At 52.6% G+C, this 16,141-nt stretch overlaps 2 protein-coding genes, 1 long non-coding RNA gene and 1 other non-coding gene across 4 annotated transcripts; 1 reads left to right on the top strand and 3 right to left on the bottom strand.

The window, feature by feature from the left end:
* Positions 1 to 1,668: 1,668 nt before the first annotated feature.
* Positions 1,669 to 6,253, top strand: NOXO1 (NADPH oxidase organizer 1). Its single transcript, XM_048320967.1, has 8 exons — positions 1,669 to 1,804; positions 2,217 to 2,297; positions 2,412 to 2,475; positions 2,959 to 3,139; positions 3,377 to 3,558; positions 3,776 to 3,889; positions 4,373 to 4,490; positions 4,740 to 6,253. Exons 1-8 carry the CDS (start codon positions 1,739 to 1,741, stop codon positions 5,383 to 5,385), a joined length of 1,452 nt encoding a protein of 483 aa, XP_048176924.1. The 5' UTR covers positions 1,669 to 1,738; the 3' UTR covers positions 5,386 to 6,253.
* A 387-nt stretch (positions 6,254 to 6,640) lies between these two features.
* On the bottom strand, positions 6,641 to 15,156 carry TBL3 (transducin beta like 3). Its single transcript, XM_048321283.1, has 22 exons — positions 15,076 to 15,156; positions 14,896 to 14,947; positions 14,719 to 14,814; positions 14,444 to 14,491; positions 13,973 to 14,114; positions 13,697 to 13,781; positions 13,269 to 13,436; positions 12,792 to 12,867; positions 12,546 to 12,642; positions 11,967 to 12,163; positions 11,524 to 11,665; positions 11,102 to 11,160; positions 10,508 to 10,611; positions 9,971 to 10,121; positions 9,616 to 9,846; positions 9,374 to 9,444; positions 8,823 to 8,979; positions 8,405 to 8,463; positions 8,062 to 8,165; positions 7,827 to 7,898; positions 7,345 to 7,503; positions 6,641 to 6,858 (listed from the first exon to the last, which is right to left on the bottom strand). The coding sequence occupies exons 1-22, from the start codon at positions 15,126 to 15,128 to the stop codon at positions 6,746 to 6,748; spliced, it is 2,436 nt and encodes an 811-aa protein (XP_048177240.1). The 5' UTR covers positions 15,129 to 15,156; the 3' UTR covers positions 6,641 to 6,745.
* A 299-nt stretch (positions 15,157 to 15,455) lies between these two features.
* LOC125334407 lies at positions 15,456 to 16,098 on the bottom strand. Its single transcript, XR_007207134.1, has 2 exons — positions 16,029 to 16,098; positions 15,456 to 15,643 (listed from the first exon to the last, which is right to left on the bottom strand). It is a non-coding gene; the product is annotated as an uncharacterized LOC125334407 (long non-coding RNA).
* On the bottom strand, positions 15,719 to 15,844 carry LOC125334529. The gene has a single exon (XR_007207163.1). It is a non-coding gene; the product is annotated as a small nucleolar RNA ACA64 (small nucleolar RNA).
* Positions 16,099 to 16,141: the final 43 nt, after the last annotated feature.

Raw genomic sequence — 16,141 nt, 5'->3', positions numbered from 1 at the left:
GTATTTGCTCTGAGACAGAAAACCAGGCCAAGGTGCTTCATTGGGAGTCTTGGTCCCAGATATTTCCAAGAGCCACTTCACAGAGCCATGTGAGGGTGAGCTTGGCCCTGGCTTGGCTGCCAAGGAGAAGCCAAGGAGTGCAGGTTTGAGGACATGGAGTCAGGAAAGGGTTTTGGCACCTTGGAGACTGCGGCCTTCTAAATAAATTTGCTGGATGAAGTGATTTCCTCTCACTCCATAAAATCCTCACCCTTTGATCTGCGGAGATTTACCAGCACATGCTTTGGCTGGAGCCTTTCTAACAGAGGGATGGAGGCTCTGATTCCAGGGCTGTGGAGGGCAGGAGGCTGCTTCACATCCCTTTTCCACAGGGCAGCTCCCGTGCAGCTTCCTGAGCCAGGAAATGCCCTGGAGATGCTGTTGGAGAGATTTTTTTTTTTCCAAAATCCACACTGAACCAAACTCCTCCTTGGATTACTTTCCCTTTTTAATGTAGTACAGACACCCAGCAGCAATAAATCCAACTGCAATAAACCTGCTTCCTTTGTCCCCAGAAACTGCCACCCTGCTGTGTGGGAGCAGCCTCCTGTGCTCTTGGAACACAAACCAAGACCCTCCTCACTGTATTTTCCAGCCATCCAGAAGGAATCTGGCTTGGCTCCCTATTCCAGTTCTGGGGGTTTTTTTTAGTAGATGAAAAATCACCTGCAGCTTTTGCTGAGGGTTGGAGACACCAAGCGTAGCTGGGAAATGAAAGGGAGGCACGGCCGAGCCCCTCAGTTTGGGTTCCAATAATGAAAATTATAAAGATAATTATAGTGATAATGATTCAGTTGCGGCTTTATCAAAGAAGAGACGGTTTGATCACACGGTACCCATCAGTCCTGAGGTTCAGGGAGAGGACAGGCTGTCCAAGGCTGGAATTACCTCTCCCTGTGCCTCTGGGCAGTGGAGCTGCTCCTTGGGAAGAACTGGTGGGTGCCCTGGGAGGGTATGGACACCTGGCTGGATGCAGGGCAGGGCACTCAGAGATGAATCTCCATCACGTATTTAAACCTGAGGAAGTTTCAGTCTTTTAGTTACACCCTGGGGATGTGTCTGTTCATAACATTGGTATCTCCATGGACATACAGATAAAACTACCAGAAGTCTATTTAAAGTAACTCAGCAGGTGCGACAAAGCAGGGAAAATAATATTTGCAACAAATATTACCCACATTAAGTGGTGCCTGATCTGTGTTTTACAACAACTCATATTCTCAATCAGTTTTTGGAACTAGAGTGAGCTCAGCCGTCCGTGCAATACAGCCATAAAAACCTCACGTGTGTCCCGGAAATATCTCGGAGCAGATGCTGCTGCCCCTGTGACCTCCTCTAACGCAGGGCTAGCAAACAACCCTGGCTCCCTTCCCGGCACTGGTTAGTAAGGATGTGATAAAAGAAGGTGTTTCTCCTCCCCGGTTCCCTGAACTGTGTCCCGCCTGCAGCCGGCAGCATTTGCATGTTAAAAGCAGGGGGAAAGGTAAAAGGCACGCGGTAGTTTGCCAAATTACGGAATTTCTGCCTGGTGGCTGGGCGGAGGAGGAAGCTCGGGAACACCTCTGCCCTGCCTCCTGCTCCAGGGTATTTAAACTCGGCGGTCAGGGCTGGAGCCGTATCTCTGCTCCCTCTAGCTCTCATCCTTCCCTCACACATCCCTCCAGCTCCCTGCGAAGGAGGAGGAGCAGCCGTGGGGAAGATGAGCTGCAACAGGTACCCCGTGGATGTGAAGGCTGTTGGCTTCATGCAATGCAGAAAAGAGAAGGTACTTTAACTTTTACTCTTTTTTTTGGCTTTGTTTTCCTCCTTAAATATAATTTACAAATGGGGAAACTAGAGGAGTTACTTTTCCGGGGGTATGCTCATTCCCCACAGTGTTGGGATCGGAGCCTTGGGATCTAGGACAAGGGGACTTGTTTTTTAATGGGCTTCATATCTTGGATTTTGCTCTCTTTCTGTCACAGCACCACAAAATTCTCCTGGTTTCAGCAATGATTTTCCATTTAGGGCTATGAATTAAGGAAATATTTTTGTAGGTTTAATGTTTTATTTAGTTTTTATTGTGACACTCTCAGCCTGAAGCCACAACTAAACCACAGCAAATGCTGATTGCCTGAAAGCATCCAAAATTGAATATTGTGATTAAAATGCTTTTCTTTCCCCTGTTCATTTCCCAGAACTACATGATGTTTGTGTCTTGGTCAGATCAGAACAACATTCTCATCTACAGGACGTTTGAAGAGTTTAAGAAATTCCATGTAAGTGACTTTTCAATTCCTGAAATTTCAAGGTTCCTGTCCTGGGGAGGGGAAGGAGCCCAGGCATGTGTCAGCTGTGAGGAATCACTGTTCTCTCTTTCTCCTTGCTTTTAGAAGGAGCTGAAGAGAAAATTCCCCACTGAAAGTGGGTCACTGAGGAGTTTACCCAGGTTTAAAGGTAAGGACAAATCTCTGATGGGCCACAAACACGAGAGTGGTTGGGGACAGTCATAACCCATGACAGAGACTGAAATCTCTGAGTCTGACCTTGCTCTGGAACAGATTAGGGGTCACTCCTGCTCCTGCCATGGCACCACTGGGTCACATCAACGTTTGGGTCTCATACAGACCTAAAATAACCCAGAAAGGCTTTTTTTAATAGATAATTGCACTTGGTAAATTAATGCTACACTTCAAATATTGGCCTAGATCTTCTTGAAACTTTACATGTGAAAAAAAGATAAATTTTAGATGTTAAAAAATCATATCAGGAGCTGTTAAAAATGACAGGGAGGCAGGGACAGTGACTTTGTACGGTTTGGGCTTGGGCAGGAAGGGTGGTGGGTGAGGGCACCCCGGCTGCTGTTCAGGGAAAAGATGCTGCTCCCAGGATCCAGATCCATTGCTGTCCTGTCCCAACTGTGCCCTTGTTATTTTGAAGGTATAACTATGCAGCAGAGGAAGGGAGGGAAGCTGAACAGGTGCCTGGAGATCCTGAAACTGCTGGAAACGTATTCCCAGGAGCTGCTGAAAACGGATGTGAAAATCTCCCAGGGTGAAGAGGTGAATCAGTTTTTCAAGGCACAGACTCAAGACCTTGATCCCTCCTTCCCTGAAAACAGGTATGAAATCTGAGTTGTACTTTCTTCTTTGTTCATGAGACAAAAATGTTATGGGATATGGATAGAAGGGAAACACCAGTTACACTCCAGGGCAGTTCAGCTGGCTGCTTCTATCCTGGTTAATTTTGTTTCTGATGCCTAAAGCTTTTCTCAGCCCGCTGCAGAAATGATTTTCCCAAAATCAATAAAAAACTCAACCTTCCACTTGCATTTTTGACATGAGACTTTACTTTCCAGTGTTGTGATCATGCCATCAGTATTCAGAAGGGAGAAGAACCCCCAGCCCCTCTCCATCACCCTCCCTCAGGCGTCGGAGAGCTACCGCTGCATTGAGGCCTTTGAAACCAAAGACACAAAGAACAAACCTTTCACAGTGGCTCAGAAGGAGATTGTGGAAGTGTTAATCAAGGACATGACTGGTAAGTTTGAGAAGATTCAGTGTCAGGGGTGGATGGGCAGATGGATTCATAGCTCGGCAAATGCTGAGGTAGTGTCAGGGTTGCAGGTGTTTGCACTTGTGTGTTTACCTGGGGGGACAGTGAATGCCCCTGCTGTCTCTTGTATCCCCTGCCCAGGGATTATTGTCATGTCTTAACTTGCAGGCTGTTAAAATCTGGGTATTTTTGTTCTTTGTAGGCTGGTGGCTGGTGGAAAACGCAGACAAGCAGATAGCCTGGTTCCCAGCCTCATACCTGGAAGAGCTTGATGCCTCTGAGGACATCCAGAATGCCTTTAGCTCAAATGAGGAGGGTAAGTCTGTTCCTCCTTCAAAACATGAGTTCTGCAAAACCCCACCACTTTACCCACTGCCTGGAGTCCCTGCCTGGACCTCTGACTCTTGTGGTCAGCTCTGCCACCACCTGTGGGTCATGGAATCATGGAATGGTTTGGTTTGGAAAGGACCTCAAAGCCCATCTCATTCCACCCTCTGCCATGGGCAGCGACACCTTCCACTGTCCCAGGTTGCTCCAAGCCCCATCCAGCCTGGCCTGGGACACTTCCAGGAATGGGGCAGCCACAGCCTCCCTGGGCACCCTGTGCCAGGGCCTCCCCACCCTTTTTGTAAAAAACTTTTTCCTTATATCCAGCCTAAATGGATCAGATTGGGGTCCCTGAGCAAACCAGTCACTCTCAGCTGTCTCAGGGACAGTTGCCCTGCAGCTGGGCTGGTCTTTCATTGGGATTGGAGCATTTTCTACACAAGGCAAACCCAACCTCTTCCTCTCTCTGCAGGCAGCTTGTACTTTGTGGTGCAGGCCTATGAGGCTCAGAAGGCAGACGAGCTCTCGCTGAACCAGGGTGTGGTCGTGGAGGTGGTCAGGAGGTCCCACAACGGCTGGTGGCTGATCCGGTGAGGAGGCTTTCCCAAAGTCCTGGCTCTCCGAGGGAGCTGCTTACCTGCTGCAGGTGCTGCTTGCTGTTCCCCACCGTGTGGGATGCACAGGAGCCCCCTGAGCTGAATGTCCTTGGCTGGGGATGGATTCCCTGTCCTTACACCCCATGGACAGCACAGAACTGCTTCCCCAAGTGCTATGCTCCTTCCCCTCGGCCTGAGCTGCTGGAAGCGTTTTCTCAGTGTTCTTTCCATCCCTGCCCTCAGGTACAATGGCTGCACTGGCTACATTCCCTCCCTGTGCCTCCGGCCCTACAAGAACCCTCACCACAAGCTCCAGACCATCATGAGCTGCGGCCTCAACACCTCCACCCCCATCCTCTGCTCCCCCCAGCCCCGGGGGGAGGCTGTTGCTCAGCCCAGGCTGCAGCCTAGCCCTTCCTTTGGCCCCCGTGAGGAGGACGGGAGCCCTCAGAGAAGCAGATCCCGGTCTCTGCCCAGGGCCAGCTCCACCCCGGAGCTGGATTTGGACAGCTCCTCCCTGAGCTCGGCGAGAAGCAGTGAGGGGGACGCCCGGCTGGCCTGGACGCCCGACTTGTCCCGATCCCTGCCCGACGTGGAGCAGGCCAGAAGCTCTCCCGCCCCGAGCCGCGGCCTGGCCACGCACAGCAGCAAATCCCCACACCTCAGTGCCAGGAACAGGAACGATTCCGGCTTTGTGGAGTCCTCTGCAGCCGAGCTCGGCTCGTCGCTCGCTGACCCTGAGCTGGCCGCGGGTGTCCCCAAGGTGCCGGCGCGTCCCTCGGCCCACGAGATCCTGCAGAGGTGCAGCACCGTCACCAAGCGCGCTGTGCAGCAGTCGGCTCCCCGGGCGGCCCTGCAGGCCCTGCTCCCGATCCCCAGCCGGCATTAGTGGCCCTGGAGGGGACATGGGGACAGCCTCACTCGCTGGAGGCCCCTGGGAGCAGCTCCGGAACGTCAGGGCTTGGGACTGTCCCCTCCCAAGTAACACACACACAGCCGTCACCTCCCTGGGCACCACCGTTCCTGCTGCAGCTTCCACAGGGGTCAGGGAGCTACTGGGAGAGGAGCGAGTGGTGTCACTCGGTGTGGATCCGGCAGCTCCAGAGCTGGAGGTCACTTAGCAGGCAGTGAATTCTCCCTGAGGCAGTTGTTCACCCTGCCTTGCAGTATGTGAGCGTTTCACAGTCGTGGCTGTGTTGTTCCCCACAGCAGGATGAGCTGACACAGCCATGGCCACAGCGGAGGGCAAAGGCGTGGCACCAGCATGACTTAGTCACTCCTGGCACCCTGAGCTAGTTACTGGATTGGGGAGGGATGGGATGATGCACCTGTGTGATGTCAGTTACCTGAACCCCCTATTTTATAGATTTTTTTTAACTCTTTGACTTCTGGTGTCGATTTGGGGTTTTTTTTTTATAGGGATGGGCTGGATCTGCTGAATGGTTGTGAGAAAAAAAACCTCTTGGGGAGAAACCTCATCCCTGTTCCCTCCAGCCATATTTGTGCAGGCACAGGAACACAACCAGGGGAATCACAGCTTGTGTCCCACCTGGGGATGGGGACAGAGGTCACTTTTATGGACAAAACATTCCCCTTTCCAGGGGGCTGGGTAGTTACTGAAACTCACAACGATTCTAATCCTAAACTCATTTGCTAGAATTGAGTTAGAAAAAGTTATAGGAAAATTAAGACTTTTCTCTACACTCATGGCGTTAATTGTACTTATTCTCCCAGGTATCTCTTAATATGTTTATAAAGAACATGCGGTGTTTATGTTGTTTGTATTTTATATATTTTTGTCAATGAAATAAAATACATGTAAATATCTCTGAAGCTTTCTTGTGTTTCATGCTTTAAAAATTTGCTATTTGGGGAATTTAAATTGTGCTTTTCTCCCTCCCAGCTTCTAAATTTGGAGTGGGCACAGGTGAGACCCCTGCCTTGGTCCAGGGGGCTTTGCCCAAGCAGGATCTCAGTTCCGTGAATCCTTTAAACCCAACTGCTAGGTGGGATTCTGCCTTTTAATTCCAAACTAACTTCTGTTTGTGAGTCTGAAAATTCAGGGTGTGAAAACACAAACCCTGGCTTGGCCAAAGAAACGACCTTTTCCTTTCATTCAGCCCTGAGTAAATTGGATGCTGGACTTGGTTTAGAAATTAGAACATTTATTATAAAATACAGAACTAAAAATCCAGCTGCCATCCTGGTGGGAAAGAGCTCTTTGGAAAGAGAAATTGGTGGGAGGGGGGTCACAGAGTCCCCTGGTCCTGCTGGGCCACATCTGCCAGCCTCATGTTCTGCCACATGAACTCGATGAACGTGGAAGCCTGGAGCAGCCGGCTCAGCCTCTGGAAGTGGCGCTCTGCAAGGAGGGAAAGGATTGGAGTCACAGGGGAGGCAGCAGAACCTGTCCTTAGACTGTGGAGCCAGGCTGGGAGAGCTGGAAATGTCCAGCCTGGAGAAAGGAACACTCCTGGAAGGCCTCAGAGCACCCTCCAGTGCCTAAAGGGGCTCCAGGAGAGCTGGAGAGGGACGTGGGACAAGGGGTGGAGGGACAGGACACAGGAAATGCCTTCCCAGTTCCAGAGGGCAGGGGGAGATGGGATACTGGGAAGGAATTCCTCCCTGTGAGGGTGAAAAGGCCCAGGGAAGCTGTGGCTGCCCCTGCATCCCTGGAAGTGTCCCAGGCCAGGTTGGATGGGGCTTGGAGCAGCCTGAGATGATGGAAGATGTCCCTGCCCATGGCAGGGGTTGGATTAACTGACCCATCCCTTCCAATCCAAACTGTTCCATGATCCCTGATCCAAGTCAGCACCTCCAGCCCATGCCCGTGCCTGCAGTGCCTCACCCGTGTAGGGCAGCAGGGATTCCACAGCAGATTTAATTCCTGAGAACTGCAGCAGGTTGTCCGGCGCCTCGTGCTTCAGGAGGGTTTCCATGACAGCCTGGGCCTCATGGCAGTTTCGGGAGTTGGTGTTCCACGTCACCAGGAATGCCAGCACTGCCTCTGTGGGGGAAGGAAGCCTGTCCAGGCTGGCATATGGGAGAGGCCACACTGGAAAACATCCCTGGGGTCCTACAGAGAGGTGCAGCTCCCACACAGTGATGGAAGCTCCCCTGGATCCCTGGAAGCGTCCAAGGCCACGCTGGAGAGGGCTTGGAGCAACCTGGAATAGTGGAAGGTGTCCCTGCCCATGGCAGGGGGCGGGACTGGACAATGTTTAATTTCCCTCCCAACCCAAACCATTCCAGGATTGTAAGATTCTAATTTCAGGTGACAAAACAAGCCTCTGACCCAAAAGCTTTCAGCACTTTAATCCTGCAACAAACCTTTCTGATCCTTGCGGAGCCGAACAATGTTCTCTTCCAGGCGCCTTCTCCCCTCAGGTTCCTTGAGGATGGCTGGAGACAGAAATGAGAGCAGGGACACCATGGGTGATTTCACTTAGGGAAAACTGAGAATTTCAGACTAATTATTGGACTTTGTAGCCTTGAACTAGCTGGGAAAGGTGTTCTGGGAAGCAGAGAGGGCAGGAAATGCCTTCAGAGCACGCTCTGGACTCACCCTTGACCACCGTCAACACCGTGTGCGGCCGGTCCAGGGAGATCGCCAGGCCCAGAGCTTTGAGGTACCGTTTCTCATGGAGCAGGTTAGAAAGCTCTTGCTCTCTGGAAAACAAATCAGGGGCAAGAGTGAAACCAATCTTTGGGTGGTGGAAAAAAAAGAAACTACACAAAAAGCAGCAGATTTGGCAATAACGGTTAAGAAGTCCGTGGTGCTTGTCAATAAACACCTCAATTCCCTCACTCCAATATTGAGATCAGATGGAGCTGGATGGCTCCAGGTGTGGACAGTTTCACTGCACAGTTTGCCTTTCACAGCTCTTTATGGCACAAGATCAACTCACTTCATAATCTGCTCCTCCTGTTTAGCCTGTGCTTCTTTCTCCTCAATTTCAGTCACATCCTATGAAAAACAAGATAAAACTTTATCAAATCCAACTTTAATATAGAAGGATTTTGATTTAGCCATTGAGTGATTTGGAAACCAGTTTCTGCACCAAAATCTTGGGGTCAAGTAATTTAAATGTTAAATCCAGCAATTCCCAACCTCCCTCCAAAGCTCCAATGCTGGGGGCTCATCTGCTGCTCTAAGGAAATACAGGATGGCCAAAAAATACCCCCAAACCCCAAGATCAGCCTTGTTGACCTAATTTCAAATGGCAGAAAAGGAGGAGAGCATGTGAGGAATGAACCACTGGGATGCTGAGCTCTCCGATTATCCCGATTATTAACCCAGGGAGGAACCAACCCCCCATGCTGTACCTGCCACAGGGTGATGCAGGAGTCACTGGAGGCTGTCACCACCATGTCATCTTTCTTGTTGGCGTGAAGGCCCCAGATTTTATCTTCATGACCATCTAATGTTTTCACACACTCGTTTGTTTTAATTGTCCACAGTTTTAAGAGACCGTCGGATCCACTTTTGGAAGAGAAACACAACAGAAAGAATCACTGGACAGATCCATTCTTGCTCTGTGCCACCTCAAATATCAGATGAACTTGTCCCATTCCAATGCCTTCCAAACAGGAGCAGAATTAACCAAAATTGTAGCGGGCAAGATGCACCCTTAGATCTGTCTACTGCGTTTGTCCCAACCCAGCAATGCCACAGCAGCCACATGGAATCCATGGAACTGCTGGAGAAGAGGAAGATTAAAATAACCTCTACAGAAAGCTTGGCCTAAACATGGCATCTTCCTATTAATCCTTCCAAAGATTCTCTGGGCACAAGACTGTTCCCTCTTGGTGCTGGTGATGAGCTCAGATATTCCCTTAATTCTGGAATCTCCCCAGATCCCTGGGCAGGCACGAACCTGCTGAGCAGCTGAGCCCCTCGGCTCACAAAGATGGTCTTCAGCACTGAGGCATCGTGGCCTTCAAAGGTCTGGAAAACAGAAAGGAAGCTCAGCAGTGCCAGAGCCACTGCCAGGCCTTTGGAGAGACACAAAAGGATCTGATTTACTCATAAAGGCCAGAGAAATAAGTTCCAGGTTTTTGAAGGATCCTTAACGAACCCCAAGGTTTTGCCCAGGGCAAGGGGCAAAGTTCTCATCACCTTCAGACAGCTGAAGTCCCGAAGTCCCCAAAGCTTCAGGGTCCCATCAGCTGAGGAGGTGGCCAAGACCTGATCCATAGGGGAGAACTGCACACACCAGACCCCACGTTTGTGCCCAGAGAAAACCCCCAGGAGGGAGCAGTCGGAGCAGGACCAGAGCTTGGCCAGCCGGTCCTGTGAGCCTGTGGCCAGCAGTTTGTCATTGGGGGACACTGCCACGCTGTTGATATCCTGGGGAAGCCACAAGAGGAGGAGAAAGAGGGTCAGGCCTTGGCTCTGGCTGTGGGACATGGAACAAACGTGGGCTGCAGCACAGGAGGGAGACTGAGGCGCTAAAAGGTCAGGGCAGCTATACCTTGTCATGGCCCCTCTCAGTCACTCTGGCATGGAGGGGCTCTGGGCTGGAGATCAAGGCTGCTTTTGCTTTGGAAGTGAGGGATTCCGGGATGTTCCAGATCTTGATGGTGCAGTCCTGGCTGCTGGTCACTACAAAGCTTTCCTTCAGCCTGGAAGGAATGAAACCATCAAGTGCAGGGAAACAATTCAGTGGTTTCTCCTCCCTGACTGGGATCTCCACACTCAGCCTCTGCTGGGATGTGGAACAGTGTTTGCATGTCTTTCCAAGCTCTTTCATTTCAGAGTGACTCCCCCATCCCTGGAAGTGCCCAAGACCAGGCTGGACAGGGCTTGGAACAACCTGGGATAGTGGAAGGTGTCCCTGCCCATGGCAGGGGTGGGACTGGATGGGCTTTGAGGTCCCTTCCAACCCAAACCATTCCATGATCCCTTCACACTTGGGCACCATGAGAAGCTGGGAGGGGGGCAGCACCCACCAGGACATTCCCCTCAATCCCTGTGGTCACAAGGGGAACCCTCCCCCAGTTTGTGTTACCTGGAGCAGGCGACAGCACCCACGCCGTGGGCATGGCCCAGGCCCTGGGCCACACAGGTGACCCTGCCAGCCCTGCCCATCCGCCACACCCGGATGCTTCTGTCCTGGGGGGAGGAAAGACAGAAAATGCTGGAGTTTTCTGGGAAGTCATCGGTCCCCTGCGCTTTCATCACATCCCTGAGCCCGACTGGTCCCTGATATTCCAGCTTGAACCTTCATCTTTGTCACAGCAGGTGACAAGATCAGCTCCCACTCTGGAATTCCAGCATGGGGGTTTATTTCTGGTTGTATCAGAGCTTTATTTTTGGGTGCATCAGGGCTCTTGGCACCTTTCCCCCATCAGTCTCACACTAACAACTTTTCTGACCAGGATGTTTGGAGAAGGAAACACCTCCTTTAGGCCAATAAAATACAACCAATTTTCCCAGGGACAACATTAAAAAGGAATAGTGGGAGAACCTTGTATTTGGGGGATGCAGAAGACAGGGATTGTATGAAAAAAACTCCCTTTCTGGAGTTCCAAAAATGATATAATTTTGCCCCCAAGGATCACTAGGAACAAAGAGTTTCATTAAATGGAGAACTGTGACACACCTTGGCACAGGTGACAAACATCAGGCCTTTTCTGAAGACGTCCAAAGCCAGGATTGTTTCTAAACAGAAGAAATAAAACCTGGTGGATGCAGAGCAATACTGAGATGGGACAACAGAAAGGGGCTAGTTAATGAGCCCAGTGCTTGATGAGCCCAGTTAATGAGACAGGGGACATGTCTGGGACACGACACCCCAGTCCCTATGGACTGAGCCTGTCACACATCTACACCTTCAGCTCCAATTTAAACTGATCTCACTGCCAGGGATAGGGTGTATCCCATGGTCCCTTTCCCCACACAACTCCCAAACCTGCTGTGATGCTGCTCCAGCAAGAATTCTAGGATTCATTTCCACCAGAGTTCAGGAGAAGCTGGATAAAGGAAGAGCTGCCCACGTCCCCCCTGGCCAGCGCTGTCACACACCTGTGTGGCCGTACAGGATCTGGCAGTGGGATGTTGCCAGCTCAAACACTTTCAGCTGGGGGCTATTGGTGGCCACAACAATGTGAGAGTCACCAGGGCCCAGGAACTTCACATCCAGAACTTCCTCATTGTATCCTGCGAGCTGGAATGGAAACAGTCCAAGAGGGAAAAGGCAGCTGAAGGAGAAGGTGGGAATGACTGGTTTTCATTTAATACTGGGTGTAATTTCTACACCCAGGAGGGATTTCTGGCTTAAGCCTGTTCTGCTTTCTCATTTCTGTGTTGGTGTCTGGGCAAAATTCCCCCAAACCAGTGAAATTCCCTGTCACTACGGAACAATTCCAGAACAGGCTGGAGCCAAGGGCTCCCCTGGGCAAAGCTCTTCCAGAAGCAGAGCTGATCCTGGAGCATGAAAGAGGGAAAGGGAGGCTGAGGGCTGTCACCTGCTTCCTGAGCTGAAGGGTTTGAGCGTCATAGAAGACGATGTTGTGCTCCATGGACACGGTGAGGATCTCATTCCTGGCGGGAACAAACTGGCACTGGGAGAGGCTGCGCTCGCTCGGCTCCTCCCGCAGCACGAAGGGCACGGGCTGGGTGTGCACACAGGCAGCTGTGGCCACGTCCCACACCCTCAGGATGCCTGAAAAACCAGCAGAAATCATGGCAGAGCCACTGCTTTACACAGTGGATGTCCAAGGAATATCATCCAAAGTACACTGGGAAAAGCCACAGAGCTCCAAGGCAGGACTGGGCAGGATCCAATGCTGGTGGCAGGAAAACCCTCCAAGTTTTGCTTCTTCAGTGCAAATCAAACTCATTGAGTTTGAAAATAGACATAAATGTGTTTGAGTATTAAATGGATCAGAGTATGCCTGCCCTGTCCTGCTCATCCACTCCTGCCCGAGGAACTCAGGAGCAGGCCCTGCTCTCCAGCCACATGGAGAACACACATCCCAGGAATAACAGCAGTGAAGTGACTGAAGTGCCACCCTTCAGGCTCCAAACGTGGCAGTGACACCCACCTTTGCTGCCAGCTGTGACAAAGTGCAGCCCTTGTTTCTTCACACCCAGCTGAGAGAAATCTCCCTCTTCAGGCAACAATACAGCGGCTTCCACGGTCTGCAAGAGTCAGAGAGGCACAGAACCAGAGCTGAAAACCCCTGGGAAGGGAGAGAAACCTGATTTCACAATGTACAGACCCTAAAGAGGGAAACCATGGCCTAGAAACTACAAAGGACCTCAAAAGAAGAAACAAAAAGCAGTTTCACCTCGTAGACAGGAACAGTTCGTTTGCTCTGCCTGGTGTCCAGGTCCCAAACCATGCAGATCTTATCACGGCCAGAGCTGCAAATGAAAAGCTCAGTTTTAGTGCTAAATCTGTTCAGCTCGGCTCTGGGTGCAAATTTGGCACTGTGGGAGTTCAACACCTCTCTGGAGAATCAAAGGGAGGGAGAGCACCAGCATTCCCTCCCTTTACCAGCACAGGGTATTCCCAAAAACACAGGCAGGTTGGATGGGGCTTGGAGCAGCCTGGGATAGTGGAAAGTTTCCCTGCCCATGGCAGGGGGTGGCACTGGCTGGGTTTTAAGGTCCTTCCAACCCAAACCATTCCATGATTCCAATGTACAGGTGCTGGCACCCACTGAGCACTTGTACCAACCCTTCCCCTCACAGCAGAACCTGCCAGAATCCCCCAGTCCTTCAGGAGGTGAACAGATGGAGGGTCAAGCCCTGCCACGAGGTACCTCAGGAGGGTGTTCCCATCTGCAAATGCCAGCGAGGTGACAGCACTGAAGTGCCCGTCCAGCACTGCCACACATTTGCTGGAATTCAGGTCCCAGATGCGGATCTTGTAATCGATGGAGGAGGAGAAGAGCTGCAGGCGGGAGATGTCCGGGTGGAACTTGACCAGGCTGGGCAGGAGGACAGGACAGGAATAAACCACCCAATCTTTAAATAATGCACATCCCACAGCAGGACAGGCTGGATGGGCTTGGAGCATCCTGGACCAGTGGAAGGTGTCCCTACCCAACAACTCTGTGATTCCATGAGAATTCTTGACCAAACTGTTTCCTCTCTGGAATGGGCTTTCATGTTCCATTAACTCAAGAATTCCACATCAATCCCAGTATCCCACCACAGCCAGGGACTGACAAACACAACTCATCCTTACTGTACCACTCCAGAGGATCCTTTCAGGTTGTGTGTGCAGTAGTGTTTGATCATATCCCAGATCTTAATGGTGCTGTCGCAGCCACCTGGAAAAAGCAGGACATCTGGGAATGAACTCCGGAGGAGAGACATAGGAAGCCAACAGATCTCCAAACTGGACATGGCACTGGAGCAGTGAACCTCTCCTGACTGCACTCAGGAGGTCGCTGCCAAGGGAAGTTCTCCAGGAGCAGAAGATCCCTTGGGTCACCCCCACCGTGACAGTGCTGGCTCGTACCTGTGGCCAGCAGGGTGGCCGTGGGGTCGAAGGCCATGGTGGCCACGGGCGCGGTGTGCACGGCTCGCCAGGTGCGCGCACAGCTGGGCTCCCTCCAGTGCCACTGGCGCAGCAGCAGCGCCCGGCTCCCCGTCACCAGCACCTGGGAGTGGGGCAAGGGAAGCACCATTAACCACGGATTGATTCACTGGCTGGGTTTGGGTTTCTGTCGGTCCCACACAGAGGTGCTGCTGCTGGAGCTCAGGCTCTCAGCAAGTCCGCGTCTGACCCAGAGGGAAGGGCCTGAGAAGGCTCCAGGGGGATCTCGGGAAGCACAGAGGGCATGAATTAGAATCATGGAATATCCTGAGTTGGAAGGGATGCACAAGGATAATCGAGTCCAACCCCTGGCCCTGCACAGACACCCCAAAATCCCCCCTGTTCCTGGCTCAGCCTGTCCCAGGCTCCTGACAGCCCCCAGCACAAACCCACCTCATCATCAGGGCTGAGCACGAATGCTGTGACATCCTCTTCCTCCTCCTGGGAAAGAAGAAGGGAAATCCCACAGTTAAACCATCCCTGGAAAGATCTCAGAGCTCCCTTCTTCACGCGGCTCTGCTGACAATGAGCACAGATCGGGGACCACCCAAAACCCTATGTTTGGGTCCGTTCCCACCTTCCCTGCACTCCTCACCCCTGGGAGCTTCATATCCACAGTGGGAAAATCCCCCGGGAGCCCAGGAAAACCCTCAGGAGAGGCCGGTCACCTGCTGGAGGCTGTGCAGGAGAGCTCCTGTTTCCACATCGATGACGTTGACTTTGCTCCCACAGGGGCAGAACATGAACTTCCCATCCCGGCTTATCTGAAGAAAAGGGATCGGGAACAGGAACGTTAGAGCCAGGAGGCGCGACATTCCCAAATGTCCCTCCAGAGCCTGGATTACCTGGATTCTTCCTCCCTTGTAGAACGGCTCGATCTTCCGCGTCACGGCATAGCTGGAAGGGAAAGAGACGCGCGGAGAGGCCCCGTTAAAGCGGAGCGGCGGTGGCCCGGGGGCTCAGGCCGCGCGGCCCAGCCCCTCATTCGCCCTCGCAGCCCCAGCCCGGTCCCGCCGCTCCCTCACTTGCTCTTGAAGCGCACGGGGGCGACGGCGGCGGCCGGGTCCATGTCCGCCATGGCCGCGGCCCACGTGCTTCCGGCCGCCACTTCCGGGAAATGGGCAAACACTTCCGGCCCCGGCAGTGACGTAAGCGAGGGGCCGCCACCCGCGCCGCGCTGGGTGCGGGCAGGGGGCGGCTGCGGAGTAACGGGATCAAAATTCCCCTTGCTCCGTGCGAGCGGCGATAACCCAGCCCGCAGTAGCTCCTGCGGTGCATCTTCTCAGCGATCCAGAGCGTTCTCCAGCAAAACATTCCCTCCCAGCCCCAACGGAGCGATTTCCCTGCTCCGAGCATAGCGAAGAGCAGGACTTCGGACAATTAGAAAGAAGAGAGACGCTTCATCTTTTAAGCATTAAATCTTTTATTGCGCACCAAAATACAAACACGAATCGTTTTCAGCTGTGACTCCCGTCTCGCCGTCCATCACGGCATTCCCGTGCTCTTCACAGCTCCTCCGGGGAAGGGATCGCCATGGAAGTATCAGCCCAGCCCACGGCGGGGCCGCGGCTCTCACCGGCCAGGCAGGGCTACCTGTTACAGGAGAAAAAAGCGCTCTGCGAAACAGCCACTACAACCCCCTCCTTCCCTGTACCCGCCGGGCACGGGGCTTATGGGAACACGGGTTTCATTCCCCACACACAGGCGTAGGCAATAAGCTTAAATGTTCCCGATGCTATGGGCGCCGTTATCTCACCCGGGGCCACAGCAGACCCCGAGTGATTTTCAGACCGCGCCGGACGCTACTGCGGCCCCCGGAGCGCCTTCCCAGGACGCTCCCTGCGCCCCACCCGGCCAGGCTCCGGCTCGGGCAGCGCCATAACCACTTCCCAGCAGAGCTTTATAAAGGTTAAATGCGCACAAAAGAAGGGAGGTGTAGCGGTGCCCTCCCGCTCCCACCACCCCCACACATCCTCACCCGCCGCCGCCTCGCCGCTCACTGAGCGCTCGCCGCGTGCGCCCGCTGTTATCCCGAGAGCCGCGTCCGCCCCTCACTCTGTATAATTTACCATAAACCACTCATTCTAGCCT

This window comes from Corvus hawaiiensis, chromosome 16, assembly GCF_020740725.1.
Source record: "Corvus hawaiiensis isolate bCorHaw1 chromosome 16, bCorHaw1.pri.cur, whole genome shotgun sequence".
NCBI lineage: Eukaryota > Metazoa > Chordata > Aves > Passeriformes > Corvidae > Corvus > Corvus hawaiiensis.
This window is presented reverse-complemented; position numbering and strand designations above follow the sequence as displayed.

What these genes read in the sequence shown, in the direction of transcription:
- TBL3 (XM_048321283.1), bottom strand. Translation starts at nt 15,128, where the DNA reads ATGGCGGACATGGACCCGGCCGCCGCCGTCGCCCCCGTGCGCTTCAAG. An exon ending in CAGGAGGAGCAGATTATGAA is followed by an intron (nt 8,166 to 8,404) that starts GTGAGTTGATCT and finishes TTTGTTTTCCAG; the next exon opens with AGAGCAAGAGCTTTCTAACC. An exon ending in ATCCCTGCTGCCCTACACGG is followed by an intron (nt 6,859 to 7,344) that starts GTGAGGCACTGC and finishes CCCTCCTTGCAG; the next exon opens with AGCGCCACTTCCAGAGGCTG.
- NOXO1 (XM_048320967.1), top strand. Translation starts at nt 1,739, where the DNA reads ATGAGCTGCAACAGGTACCCCGTGGATGTGAAGGCTGTTGGCTTCATG. An exon ending in GAGTTTACCCAGGTTTAAAG is followed by an intron (nt 2,476 to 2,958) that starts GTAAGGACAAAT and finishes GTTATTTTGAAG; the next exon opens with GTATAACTATGCAGCAGAGG. An exon ending in CTTTAGCTCAAATGAGGAGG is followed by an intron (nt 3,890 to 4,372) that starts GTAAGTCTGTTC and finishes CTCTCTCTGCAG; the next exon opens with GCAGCTTGTACTTTGTGGTG.